The sequence below is a fragment of the Orcinus orca genome, chromosome 15, assembly GCF_937001465.1.
Source record: "Orcinus orca chromosome 15, mOrcOrc1.1, whole genome shotgun sequence".
NCBI classification, from domain to species: domain Eukaryota; kingdom Metazoa; phylum Chordata; class Mammalia; order Artiodactyla; family Delphinidae; genus Orcinus; species Orcinus orca.
Genome location: NC_064573.1, coordinates 80,228,004 through 80,241,234, shown reverse-complemented (window position 1 = coordinate 80,241,234; position 13,231 = coordinate 80,228,004). Strand labels below are relative to the sequence as shown.

General features: G+C 36.5%; 1 protein-coding gene across 43 annotated transcripts in view; it reads right to left on the bottom strand.

Annotated features, from left to right (window-relative positions):
* ATXN2 (ataxin 2) overlaps positions 1 to 13,231 on the bottom strand; it is a 125,163-nt gene that overhangs the window by 43,003 nt on the left and 68,929 nt on the right. For 42 of the 43 annotated variants that reach the window (XR_007471764.1, XR_007471765.1, XR_007471766.1 and 39 more), the window contains 6 exons: positions 11,688 to 11,866; positions 8,799 to 9,008; positions 5,779 to 5,961; positions 4,330 to 4,527; positions 3,823 to 3,930; positions 3,476 to 3,546 (listed from right to left, as the gene is read on the bottom strand). Coding sequence is in view for 16 of the 43 variants with exons in the window: in XM_049698183.1 (XP_049554140.1) it covers positions 3,476 to 3,546; positions 3,823 to 3,930; positions 4,330 to 4,527; positions 5,779 to 5,961; positions 8,799 to 9,008; positions 11,688 to 11,866 (949 nt within the window). In the remaining 27 variants the exon portion in view is untranslated. The remainder of the gene's footprint in view (positions 1 to 3,475; positions 3,547 to 3,822; positions 3,931 to 4,329; positions 4,528 to 5,778; positions 5,962 to 8,798; positions 9,009 to 11,687; positions 11,867 to 13,231) is intronic. The other variant, XM_033399958.2, reaches the window with a different exon arrangement.

Here is a 13,231-nt window from a genome sequence, read left to right as displayed (position 1 = left end):
GACAAATATATGACATCACTTACATGTGGAATCTAAAAAAATGATACAAATGAACAAAACAGACTCACAAACACAGAAAACTTATAGTTACCAAAGGGGAAGGAGCGGGGGCATATACTAGGAGTTTGGGATTAACAGATACACACTATACATAAAATAGAAAAACAACATGGACCTACTGTATAGCACATGGAACTATATATTCAGTATCCTGTAATAACCTATAATGGAAAAGAATCTGAAAAAGAATATATACACACACACACACATGTGTTAACTGAATCACTTTGCTATACACCTGAAACTAACACAACACTGTAAATCAACTACACTGAAATTTAAAAAAAAATTACTCAAAATAGATCACAGCCTTAATTGAAACTCTGAGAAGAAAATAAGAGTGAATCTTTGAATCTTTATGAGTATGGATTAGGCAATGGTTTCTTAGATATGACACCAAAAGCACAAGGGACAGAAGAAAAAATCAATACACTAGACTTCATCAAAATTAAAAAATTTTGTGCTTTAGTTGTCAACATCAAGAAAGTGGACAACCCACAGAATGGGAGGAAAAAATTGCAAGCCACACATTTGATGCAAGACTTGTACATAGAATATATACAGAACTCTTACAACTCAATAAAAAGACAACTCAATTTTTAAAATGGGCAAAGATCTGAATAAACATTTCTCCAAAGAAGACATACAAATGGGCAATCAATTATCATGTCTGTATTTTCCTTATTTCATAACTAGAAGTATTTTTTGGCATTTTGCCTGTCCCATTACGTTATAATTAGTTGATTATTTAGTATGTCTAACAGAAGGAAATACAAGGAAAATGACATTCACATAGATATCTAATTATCATTATTTGATAGATGTTGACATTTATGTCCATATTGTGACTATAAATACTGATGTATATTGTGGTAATGTCAGTTCTGTTATATGTAAACATCTTATGTATAAGGCTGAAACTTCTTGTGAAAAATAGCAGGCAATGATCTTCATGAGTGATGGTTTGGGGATACTTTCATCAACATATATCTCCTAATAAAATCAGTAGTTATGAATTACTTCACTAAAATGTGCAGAAAGATAAAAACAAACAAAAAACAAATGGGCAATCAACATATAAAAAGATGCTCAACATCATCGGCCATCAGAGACATGCAAGTCAAAACCACAACATACCACAAGGAAGACTATAATCAAAAAAACAAACAATAACAAGTGCTGGTAAGGATGTGGAGAAGCGGAAACCCTCCCATACTGCTGATGGGAATGTAAAATAGCATAGCTGCTTTGGCAAAGAGTCCAGAAGTTTTCCTCAAAAGGTTAAGGATAGAGTTACCAGATGAAACAGAAATTCCACTCTTAGGTATACACCCAAGAGAAATGAAAACATATGTCCACACAAAACTGTATACTAATATTCATAGCAGCATTATTCATAACAGTCAAAAAGTGGGAACAACCCAGAGGCATCAACTGATGATAAATGGATAAATAAAACATGGTCTATCCATACAGTGGAATATTATTCATCCATAAAAAGGAATGAAGTACTGACACAGGCTACAACATGGATGAATCCTGAAAACATGATGGTAAGTGAAAAAAAGCCACTCACAAAGGGCCATTTATTGTATGGTTCCATTCATATGAAATGTCCAGAACAGGCAATCCATGGAGACAAAAAGCAGATTAATGGTTGTTTAGGATGGGGGTTGGGGGGAGGAGTGTTTGAAAGCTAATAAGCAGTGACTGCTAAGGGCTTATGTGATGACTGTATAACCCTGTGAATATACTAAAAACTGCTAAATTGTACACTTTAAATGGCTAAATTGTATGATATGCAAATTATACCTCAATAAAACTGTTACAAATAACATACTAATATGCTTCAAAGTAAAAAAATTTCTTTTCTTCATAACATAATAAATTCATGCAAGTGTACTATAAGAAGGGAATGAACGACTGTAAAAAATAATGCTGAGGAAATAAAAGTAGGGGCAAGAACATGACACTTATATCAAACTGAAGATTATGCAAAATAATACCATCTGTTGCTTAGGGATCTTTTCATCTGCAGTATAAAGAACTGCAAGGAAAGATACCCTTCGCTCTGGCAGGAGGATGCAGCTGAGGCGGGCAAGTACACAGAGACTTTAACTGTGCTGGAGTGCTTGATGTATTAACCTGGTAGTGGGCATCTGGGCATTCAGTCACTGGGCATTCTTTGTATCGTGTCCATGCACTAACTATAGCTTAAAAAATTAAAAATTAAATTTACAACTGCTAATAGCATTAAAGCTGAATAGATAAATGTGCTAAAGTATGAAATAATATTTAATATTTTAAACGGTGCCAAAAAGTCAGGAATGAAGCTACTGGCAAAAACTTATTAATTTTTAGGAAGCTAGAACAACAGGCTAGGAAAAGGCTGCTTTTTGCTTTTGATCCATTCATCTTTTAAGTCTTCTTTCAAAGGCTGATAATCAGATTTTCCTCCATTAAGAAGCTAAGTTTCAGGATGATTTCTTGATTTGGTCTCAAAATATACCTTGATATGCACAATATGTTAACAGTAAATATTGTGCAAAAGAATGAAACAGTCATCCAGGAGAGATCAGAGTACATCCAGCAAGTCTTAAGGGAGAGAAATGATACTATAGAAGGATGTCTACCACAATACATTTGTGCAAATCTGCAACTCTTTTGTAAAACCAGGGTCCAGTACATCTTCCACATGCCACATCAGATAATCAATGCCTTGGCCTTGCTCCACTGTCACTGAATAAAGTAGTCAAATGAATATCAAATAACTTACGTTATGGTGACTTCCAATGTCAGAATTACATTCTCTTTCATTTAATATCTGTATTGTTCTTACCAAATCTCATGATTTTAGTTACTTCACCTAAAGCATATGTAAAGACAACTTTAAGAATACGCAAAGACAACTTTAAGAATGTTTAGGGACTTCCCTGGTGGCACAGTGGTTGGGAATCTGACTGCCAATGCAGGGGACGTGGGTTCGCGGGAAGATCTCACATGGCGCAGAGCAACTAAGCCCGTGCGCCACGACACTGAGCCTGCGCTCTAGAGCCCGCGAGCCACAACTACTGAGCCGGTGTGCCACAACTACTGAAGACCGCGCACCTAGAGCCTGTGCTCTGCAACAAGAGAAGCCACCGCAATGAGAGAAGCCCGCGCACCTCAACGAAGAGGAGTCCCTGTTCCCAGCAATTAGAGAAAGCCCACGTGCAGCAACGAAGACCCAACGCAGCCAAAAAATAAATAAATTAAAAAGGAAAAAAAAAAAAGATGTTTAGCTTTCTATACACATGGTTTGATTTTTCTGGGTGTATACATAATGCATTTTTGTAAATGGATGATGTAAGAATTTTTAGTAATGCTTAAAAAAAATTTTTTTTAATTCTAATTCATCAGTCAATACGATACTTACCCTAAAGTCATTCTTAAATTTCTTTAAATCATCAATCTGTTTTCTATGTTCAGAAACAATTGGTGATATACCTGTAAAATTAAGAAGTGTTAGATCCAGATTTATTTCTAATCTTTAACTTAAAGTTCTTTTAGGATGGGATGTTAGAAATGAAAATAAACTCTATTATCAAAATAATAAAAATTTCAATATGTTAATTATAGATTTTGACATGTTAAATTATGCATTTAAGTATGCACAATCCTAAGAAAAAGTACTGACCAAAAATACTCTGTATTGGGCATGAGAGTAAGACATATTCCTTCCTATTTCTACAGTTATACCCAAAGACTTTTTAAAGCTCTAACCTTTAGTTTCAGCTTTTGAGAAGCTAGGTGATGTCTCATTGGGCTTCATATTTTCTTTATTCCCTGCAGAAGAGGTCTGCCTCTGATCTTGAAGCCTGGAATCTTTAGCTAGAAAATAATATTTTACAAAAACTCAAAGTTAGATAGGAGCTATAGAAGTAAAAGGGGAACATATTCAACAATTTTGATCCCATGTTTTTGGAAAAGAACATTTAAACAGAGGCTTTCCAACTTTGCAGACATATGAAACACTAATAATTTTATTTATATTGACATTTACTACCCAGGAATGTAAACTATCTTAACAACACACATTCAAGAATAACATATGAAATTAGTAGCATTACTTAAACAACTAACTTTATTTGTATAAAATTTTAAATGTACCCTCAAATATTGATACATACCTATGAATAAAACAACATAGCCATTTTTCATAAACTTTTAAACCTCTAACACTCAACTTCACAAATGACATTGTGGATCTGGAAGCCCTTTCTTACATACCCTCAAGAGACGGGGTTACAGCTCTGTTGGATGCAGGACTGGCAGGCGTAGGAGATGCAGCTGGTACAGGCATAGCAACAGCTTCAGCCGGAATAATACCAGCTTGGGGAGAAGCAAGAACTGGCCCACTAGGAGTATTTCCAATACTATTCTGTCTGGGAGACCTGGGTCTGTGAGTTTTAGGAGATAATCTTGGAACTACAAGAAAGAGAAAAGTTACCCATTATATTCTCAGTTCAATGCCACTTCTTCAAAAAGGCTTTTCTGAAGATGTAGGTAAAATAGTTCTATCTGACCTCCTCCCCAATTACTTTTTATCCCATCACCCTGTTTTCTTTTCCAAAGTCTCAGGAATAGCAGTGATGATGGACAATACAAATATCTGAAGAATGAAAGCAATTACTAATACCTATGCCCCACAGTAGTTTTCCCTCCTAACTAATTGTATTAATTCTAAAACGAAGTATTTTAAATGAATTTAGAAACTGGATTTCTAAGGCAGGAAAAATGCTACTTTTTAGGATAAAGATAACATTCTCTACTAAAAAGTGAGACTGTTTCTTTAAAATAGGTGGTGGCAGTGGTTGAGAGTCCGCCTGCTGATGCAGGGGACATGGGTTCGTGCCCCGGTCCGGGAAGATCCTACATGCTGCGGAGCAGCTGGGCCCCTGAGCCATGGCCACTGAGCCACAGGCTCAGAGCCTGTGCTCCGCAATGGGGAAGGCCACAACAGTGAGAGGCCCACCAGGGAAGCCCCAGGGAAGCCCCAAAAGCAGTCTTAATTGTAAGATCCTGTCAAAGTATATTTTTCACACTTTTATAGCTGCCATCAGCATATTCTTCAGACTAATCAGAGATAAAACTCGGGCCCCCGTGTTTGTTATTCCTTAAAAGGGAAATATGGTCAGGAATTAGTGCCATATATTGATGCTAGGAAACACAAGGACCTGCGCCCAGAATACTGCCTGGCATAAAGCAGGATGTCAATAAAAATGTATGGAATGAATGAATGGGGGGGAGGGGAAAAACACACAGCACTGTAAGTCCAAAATAAATGTTTGTGGAATGAATCAATTAACAAAGTTGCTAAGACACGAAATATGATCCCTCCAAATGTTATGTACTATAATTGCCTTCCCTTTGAGTGATACTTTATAAAACTATGAAGTATATTCTTATTTATGAACCCCACATGAATTTCATCACAAGACCATAAAGTAGATTAGCTAAAGATTACTCACTGAGAAAACTGAAATTCAGAATGATCACATGATTTGCCCTAACATATGGTAAGTGGTAGAGCCCAGAAAAAAAATTATTTTCCCAATTCCTGGTTACTCCACTATTTTTCATATATGTATTTAACATAGCTCAAGCTCAGCCCTTTTTACATCTAGTAGAATAACAAAATGAACTTTGTCATTATGCTCCAAGCCAAGTGTTACCTACCCCCGCTGACCACTGATGACCACGTGCCCCCTGCGGGACTGGTCCTTGCTGCTGGAGGAGCAGTCGCTTCACTTGGTGGGGTGTGGGATACAAATTCTAGGCCACTGGAAATGGAACCCCTCCCAGCAGAAACTCTGTGATTTCGAGGGTGTCGCTGGGCCTTTGGGGACATCCTTGGAGGCCCTAAGAAAGAAACAGTGAACATCACATGAATGCCACAATGTCCATCAGTACTACTGTTTTGCTAAATACACAAAGACCATTCTTTCTCTTTCTCTCTTTCTCTCTCTCTCTCTCTCTCTCTCTCTCACACACACACACACACACACACACACACACACACACACATTCCCTCTCATTTCTTCTTGGTTAAGAAAAAGGAAACAAACACCACACATATTTTTGGCCATACTCTTTCAGAATTATTTTGTGGAATGCCATAAAATCTGACAAATAAATTTTATTTTATTTCCCTTTATTTTTTAAAGAAAGGGAGGGATGCAGTTGGTGGTAAGAAATCTAACAATAAGATGTCATTCATATCTCTTCAGAGATCTTAGCAGTTTCTTTAATCTATACCCATTATTTGTAGGCATACAAAAATAAATATAATAAAATATTAACAGAGTTATAGCTACATGAGGCAATAATTTTTATTTTAACACATACTTTTACCTTTTTCCCTCAAATTTTCTACAATATATTACCTCTAAAATTCGGGGAAAAAAATTTTAAACAACGAACTGTTGACCGCAATATGTCTCTGTACTAGTAAAAAGATGCACATTTTCCTTCTTAAATTTCTCCAAAACCTTAATTTATCTACCTCTTCTGCCATGGTGAACAATTTCACGACCCATGTCTTAAAACAGTCCTCACCTGTAGGAAGTGTCTCATACTTAACAGGCTGTGAACTGAAAATTCTACCATTAAGGCATGACTTATAGACTAGAATAACTGACATTTGGGGAAGAAATTTGCACTATACAAATTGTCAAAATTCCACATCAATCAATTCTGTCACCCCATTAGCAATTTCTATTTATAAAGAAGTCTACTGTGCATTCAAACAAAACTGTCAGGCGAAAACAGTGGACACAATGACTCTTACCACAGAAACCTGACAGTGATAACACCTGGCAAAACTCATTCTTAATGCCAAAGCCAAGGCCCCTTACCCTTACCTTGCCAAACTCTTTATTTTATTTTTTTGGCTGCGCCATGCGGCATACAGAATCTTAGTTCCCCGACCAGGGATCGAACCCTTGCCCCCTGCAGTGGACATGTGGAGTCTTAACCACTGGACCGCCAGGGAAGTCCCTTGCCAAACTCTTTAGAATGTCACATTAATTTGTGCCCTGAGTAGGAATTCAATCATGGGCACGATCTTACAAAGAATGTTAATGTTATATAATTTTCAACTGGAGATACAATTTATATTGAAGAATGAGTTAAGAACTGGGTATTTGCATATTTATACATAATTTTTACGTCCCTTTACAGAAAAAGACCAAGAAAGACGGCTGGCATAGCTCAATGAAATCAAACTCTAACTTAAAAAAATTCAGTCTTTGGCAATATGTAAAATACTTTCAGAAACAAAATACAGTCTCCATATTAAACACAGAAAACCACTATATTTAATAGTTTTATTTTGAAGTTCACATTTCAAAAATGCTTCAGTGTCACCTAACTACATGACTAGAAAACATTTTAATTCAAATTATTTAAAAAGAAAAACTGAATAACACAGCATCCCTGAATATGCAGAAGGTGTACTTTTGTGTGAGTCCTTACATCTAACTGTCGTAAACACGCTCACACTCACTAATGAGTTGTATTTTATCTAACATATTCTCACGAACATCACTTATGCAAACAATAGACCACAACAAATATGTCAACAGAATGTAACTTTTCATTTAGAGGCCACCATCACAGGCACTTCTGAGTAAGGAAGTCACCTTGAAAATCATGCCGTTCAACATGCTGTTGACGATGCTGTTCAACAGCTAACAAGGTTAGCTGCTTTAGTCAAGATCACATGACCTCCCTGCCTGGATGACAACAATTTATTAAAAAACAGCCAACTAGTTTTCTCCAGGGAAGCATTTTATGCCAGAAAACTGTGTTAGTCTCAACATAAGCAATATCAACTGCAATTTTAATGAACAAATCAGATTAAAATTTTAACATATCAAATACTCTGAAATAATGTCAAAGGTCATTATCATTCAGAAAAAAGGTTTTTTACTTACGCACGACATTTAGATTAAAATGTGACCTTTCTACAACACATCCATGTATCTGATATGTAGCAATGGTGGATTTAGCATCAATGAATGAGAACTACAGTATTTTATTCTTTTTTATTGACAAGGGAAATAAATAAAACCCTAAAAATTCATACATAGCTTTCTAAGATAAAAATTTTATCTTAGATCAAGAACTTCTTCCAGATTAAAGACTTTTACTATGAAATATTACAAAACTATTTTTTTTTAAATTCCCCAAACACAAATTTAAACTCTCTATTGTAATCTAAGAGTAAACACACAAAGGCAGCTACATGTAATGTCCCTCTCAAAAAGGACCCCTAAACCATCACTCCTGCCTATGGCCAACAGGCAAATTCACTAGTACCTTGGCCAAGGAGCTATAAAATGATAGGTTCTACAAAAAGTCCAAGACTGATGAAGAAAGTTCACTGTTTACCATTAACCACTGTACACTGTATGTAAAGTGGAAGGGAGAAGGCCCTGGGCTGTAAAGAGCATCATTACCAGGCAGAGACAAAACCCTCATTCTTACAATTCAGGATAGTTCATAGCTTCACACAGCATTTATCAAATTTCTCTCTAATGAACAAAAGGTTAATAGAAATAGTTTTAATAAACTAAAGTTAAAACACAGAAATTATAGGTTATTAAATAATGAAGAGGAAACTATTTTGTAATTATAAACTCACATAGGAGTTAAACAAAGACAAACAAAAACATGAACAAATTGTGGTATTGTACCTTCTGAAGACATGCGTTTAGGCATAGTAGAGACAGGAGCTGGAGAACCATGAGCAGAGGGGTGAGACGGGGGTCTGGATGGCCGCGAGGGGGGCCTGGAGGGCGGCCGTGTAGGGGTGGCTGCCCGAGGTGGAAGAGAGTTGGGACCTGACTGGTAGCGAGAAGGTGGGCGAGAGGAAGGAGATGGGCAAGGCGATGGCCAGGGAACACCTGACAGAACAAATGATATGAAGGAAAGTATAAAAACTAAAGAAAAAAATGAGGGAAAAAAGTAAACAGAAAAAAAAGTAAAATGACAAAAATGATTTCTTGCACATTTTAACCCTTTGAGGACAGTCATTTGATTTGTGATAAGTTTTAGCATAACTTAACTGACATAAATTCACATTTTACTTTAACCTCCTTAAAATTAAGTCTGTTTAAATGAATACACGTTCCCAAAGGGTTAATTAGGATCTACACATACTACTGAAGAAGACAGTTAAGACTTTGCCTATTAATTCTGCTTCTATAACTGTTTCTTGGTAATCAATTGTTAAAAGGAGTATAACATACACCAGATAATTTCACACAATAAATCACAAAACTCAGGAATAAGATTATTATTAAAAGTTTTAGCTTGACACATCAGCTATTATATCTCATTAAAAATGCTGGTTTCTTATAACTGTCTGTGGTTTTCATCTAGTTTATACTTTAATGTAAGGTTGAGTCTGAAATCTCATTAAGCAGGTACATTTAAGTAGAAATAGAACATTACTTCTACTATTTTCTAGAGTCACAGGAGTGACAGGTTAATATTCATTGCCTTTTCAAAACACATATTTTAATCTTATCAAATTAGAAAAAGGGGACCTTCTAAATAATTTATGCAGTTAAACATTCATCTAAGAGACTGCTTAATAAACAATGCAACTACAAAGCAGTCATCACCAAATAAACCGACACTGAGGGATATGCACAGGTCAAGATACAGCTAACACGTAACATGACATATCACTTACCTTAATCTTAGGAAAGAGTCCAGGTCTCCTCTCCATAGGGTTCCACACACTTGAGTATCATACATTTCCCAGCCCCTTTCAGGTTTTTTATTTTGAAAATTCTGTTCATGAACAACTAAAATTCTCTACTCAGTGAGCAAAGAAATTTCACCCCCAATACAAATGTATAGAAAATACTCAAGAGTGTTCATTGGAGAGGAATTCTGGAGAAAGACTCAATGAAAACAAATGAAATTGGAAACTTAGTGTTCTCTATTTTTCTAACTTTCCAAACTTAAATACCTAAAATTGAATGTCCACTATTAGCCCTGAGTTAGTAACTAACATACCACCAGTATTATTATATCATTATGGCTGTGCTGCACAGCATGTGGGATCTTAGTTCCCCAACCAGGGATTGAATCCACGTCCCCTGCATTGGAGCACTGAGTCTTTTTTTTTTCCATGAGTAATTATAATTTTAATAGTAATATAAATAGAATCCCATGAGTTGGCCTTATAACTACTTTCAAATAATAAGATAAAATTAATTTTAGGCTAATGAATTTTAAAAAGCTTCCCATTTTTTTTCCAGCTATATGTATACATATATCCCCATATGCCCTTCCTCTTGCGTCTCCCTCCCACCCTCCCTATCCCACCCCCCTAGGTGGTCACAAAGCACCAAGCTGATCTCTCTGTGTGATGCAGCTACTTCCCACTAGCTATCTATTTTACATTTGGTAGTGTATATATGTCCATGACACTCTCACTTCGTCCCAGCTTACCCTTCCCCCTCTCCGTGTCCTCAAGTCCATTCTCTACATATGCGTCTTTATTCCTGTCCTGCCCCTAGGTTCGTTAGAACCTTTTTTTTTTTTTTTGATTCCATATATATGTTAGCATACGGTATTTGTTCTTCTCTTTCTGACTTACTTCACTCTGTATGACAGACTCTAGGTCCGTCCACCTAATTACAAATAACTCAATTTTGTTTCTTTTTATGGCTGAGTAATATTCCATTGTATATATGTGCCACATCTTCTTCATCCATTCATCTGTCGATGGACACTTACGTTGCTTCCATGTCCTGGCTATTGTAAATAGTGGAGCACAAGTCTTAACCGCTGGACTGCTAGGGAAGTCCCCCATCAGTATTATTAATTACCATGGTTCCATACAGTCTATGGCACTGCTGTGTCCAATATCCCTGACTTGTATGAGAGATCCATGACCCGTGGGCTATATTTAACCTATATACGGAAGCAGAATAGAAAAAAATATCTTCCTACTAGAGACTCAAGTTTCTGTATTTTACTTAAGCTAAACTACAATATTCACCCTTACACTAAGAGTTGTTTCTATTTTTTTTAAGCACATTTTTTCTTCACCATCTTCACATGACTCTTGATTGTGTCTTGTATTGCAAGTTACCTCAAATCCTTTCTTGAAGTAAGCAGAATATAAATATATAAACAAACAGTTCATAAAAATGAATCTATATTAACCACTGAGTGTCTCACACAGATTGGGATTTTCCATGTAAACTATATCTAAATAATTCTATCATCCAGTATTTTTAAAACTGAGAACCTACCCAAAGTTTCCAATTTCTTCACGTATGTGGAGTGTTCTTTTTGCCAAGTGAATGTCTTTGGTTACATTTAGCACTTTATCTTAATACATGAGTATTTCATCATGCTAAATGCTGTATATGCCAATAACATACTAATTTTTACTAGTTTTACTAATTTGATATCCACAAAGGCAAATTTAAATTAAGTGAAAACTACTCCACAGAAATCATTAAAGGTATGCATGATCTTATCAATGATGTAAAACTGTAAATATTCAGAAAACTATGTATTTGATCAATGACATTGACAAATTTGGTCAAAATACTTGCCTCCATTAACTACTCTTTGGTCTGAACCAGAATTTGGGTTGAAATCTGAAGTGTGAGAGGTGGATCTCGATGGCATGGAGCCCGATCCAGGCTGGCCCATACGTGGTGAATTCTGTCGCCCACTTCCCCAGGATATGACTTCTCTATTTCTTTGTCCAGGAGGAATATATTTATTTTCCCTGAAAATGAGAGATCCTTTAAATCATTTTATCCTAATAGACACCAGGCCAATGAAACATATCTAAAAGTAATTTAGGCAGAAGGGAATGCTTGTTATTAAAAGGTTAAACACTTAAAACCAAACGGCCCCACTTCCAGACACCCCTATTCTTCCATCTTACTCTAAGCTCTAGCCTCTGGCCTTTCCTTTCCCTCAGATATTCCTGCTAAGGACAAAATATAACAGATGTGTATTCATTCTTATCCACTTGGCCTCTTTATGGCTGTTTCTATCAATCAACATCTGTCTTCTCGAAACTGTTCTTCCTTGGTTTTCTCTACTTTGTTTTCTCTGTGATCTCTTCTCTTGGTGGCTGTTCATTAGTTTTTCATGGCTTCAACATCAATCCCCCAAATCCACACTGTCAGTCTCACAGTCTCAACATCTCTCCCTGAACACTTTAATTCAAATCACGACTCCTAAGCTGTGAGTGCCTTGAAGACAGAATGTGTATCTTATTCTACCAGGTATGTAGCAGCTGTTTCTCAACATGTTTATGAATAAATGCATAAAAGACCTGTGAGCCCCTCAAATGCAGTAAATTGCACAAATGGACTCACTCTATCTCCCCTCAAGATTGCTCCATGTTTTCTACCGCCATTACCAGTACAACCACCAATCTGCTTATCAAATAAAACTCAGGGTCATCCCTGGTTTTTCTAACCTTTCTATCACTGGTTCTGGTCTCACTGGTCACCAAGTTCTCACACTTGAACTACTTCAATACAATAACTGATCTCTATGTCTCAGCCAGTTCTCAATGTCCCATAGTTGGTTCATGCCATCCCCTATCTACAGGGTGCTTTTTAACATGACACAGAAAGAGTTTCACTACCTCAGTTCCTATCACCAGCTGTTACCACTGCAACCTCAACATACACTGTGTATTCCAGACATATGAAACAACTAGGTTTTCCCTGAACTGGACAAGTTCTTTCACCATACAAGGAACTCCTCTGTTTTATGTCTCTTTGAGTGGCAGACAGATCTACTATCCTATCACAAAACATCACCTCCTCTGTTAGACATTCTCTCACCCCACAAAGTTATGCTAGTTCCTCCTCACTTGCATGTTTCTAGTACTCTGACCACCCCTCTAATCTAGGAAATCATAACGAACTGTAATTATATGTACTCCCCCCGCAACCTGTTCATTATTCTTTAACAAGCTCTTCCAGACCTCGACTTGCTCATCACTGTATATCCAACACTTGGCTCCACAGAGGTGATGCTCAAAAAATACTTTCCAAGATGACTGTAATCTTTTCTCTAACAGAACCTGAAACCAACTCCATTTGCATTCTCTACCTAAGCTAGATTAAAG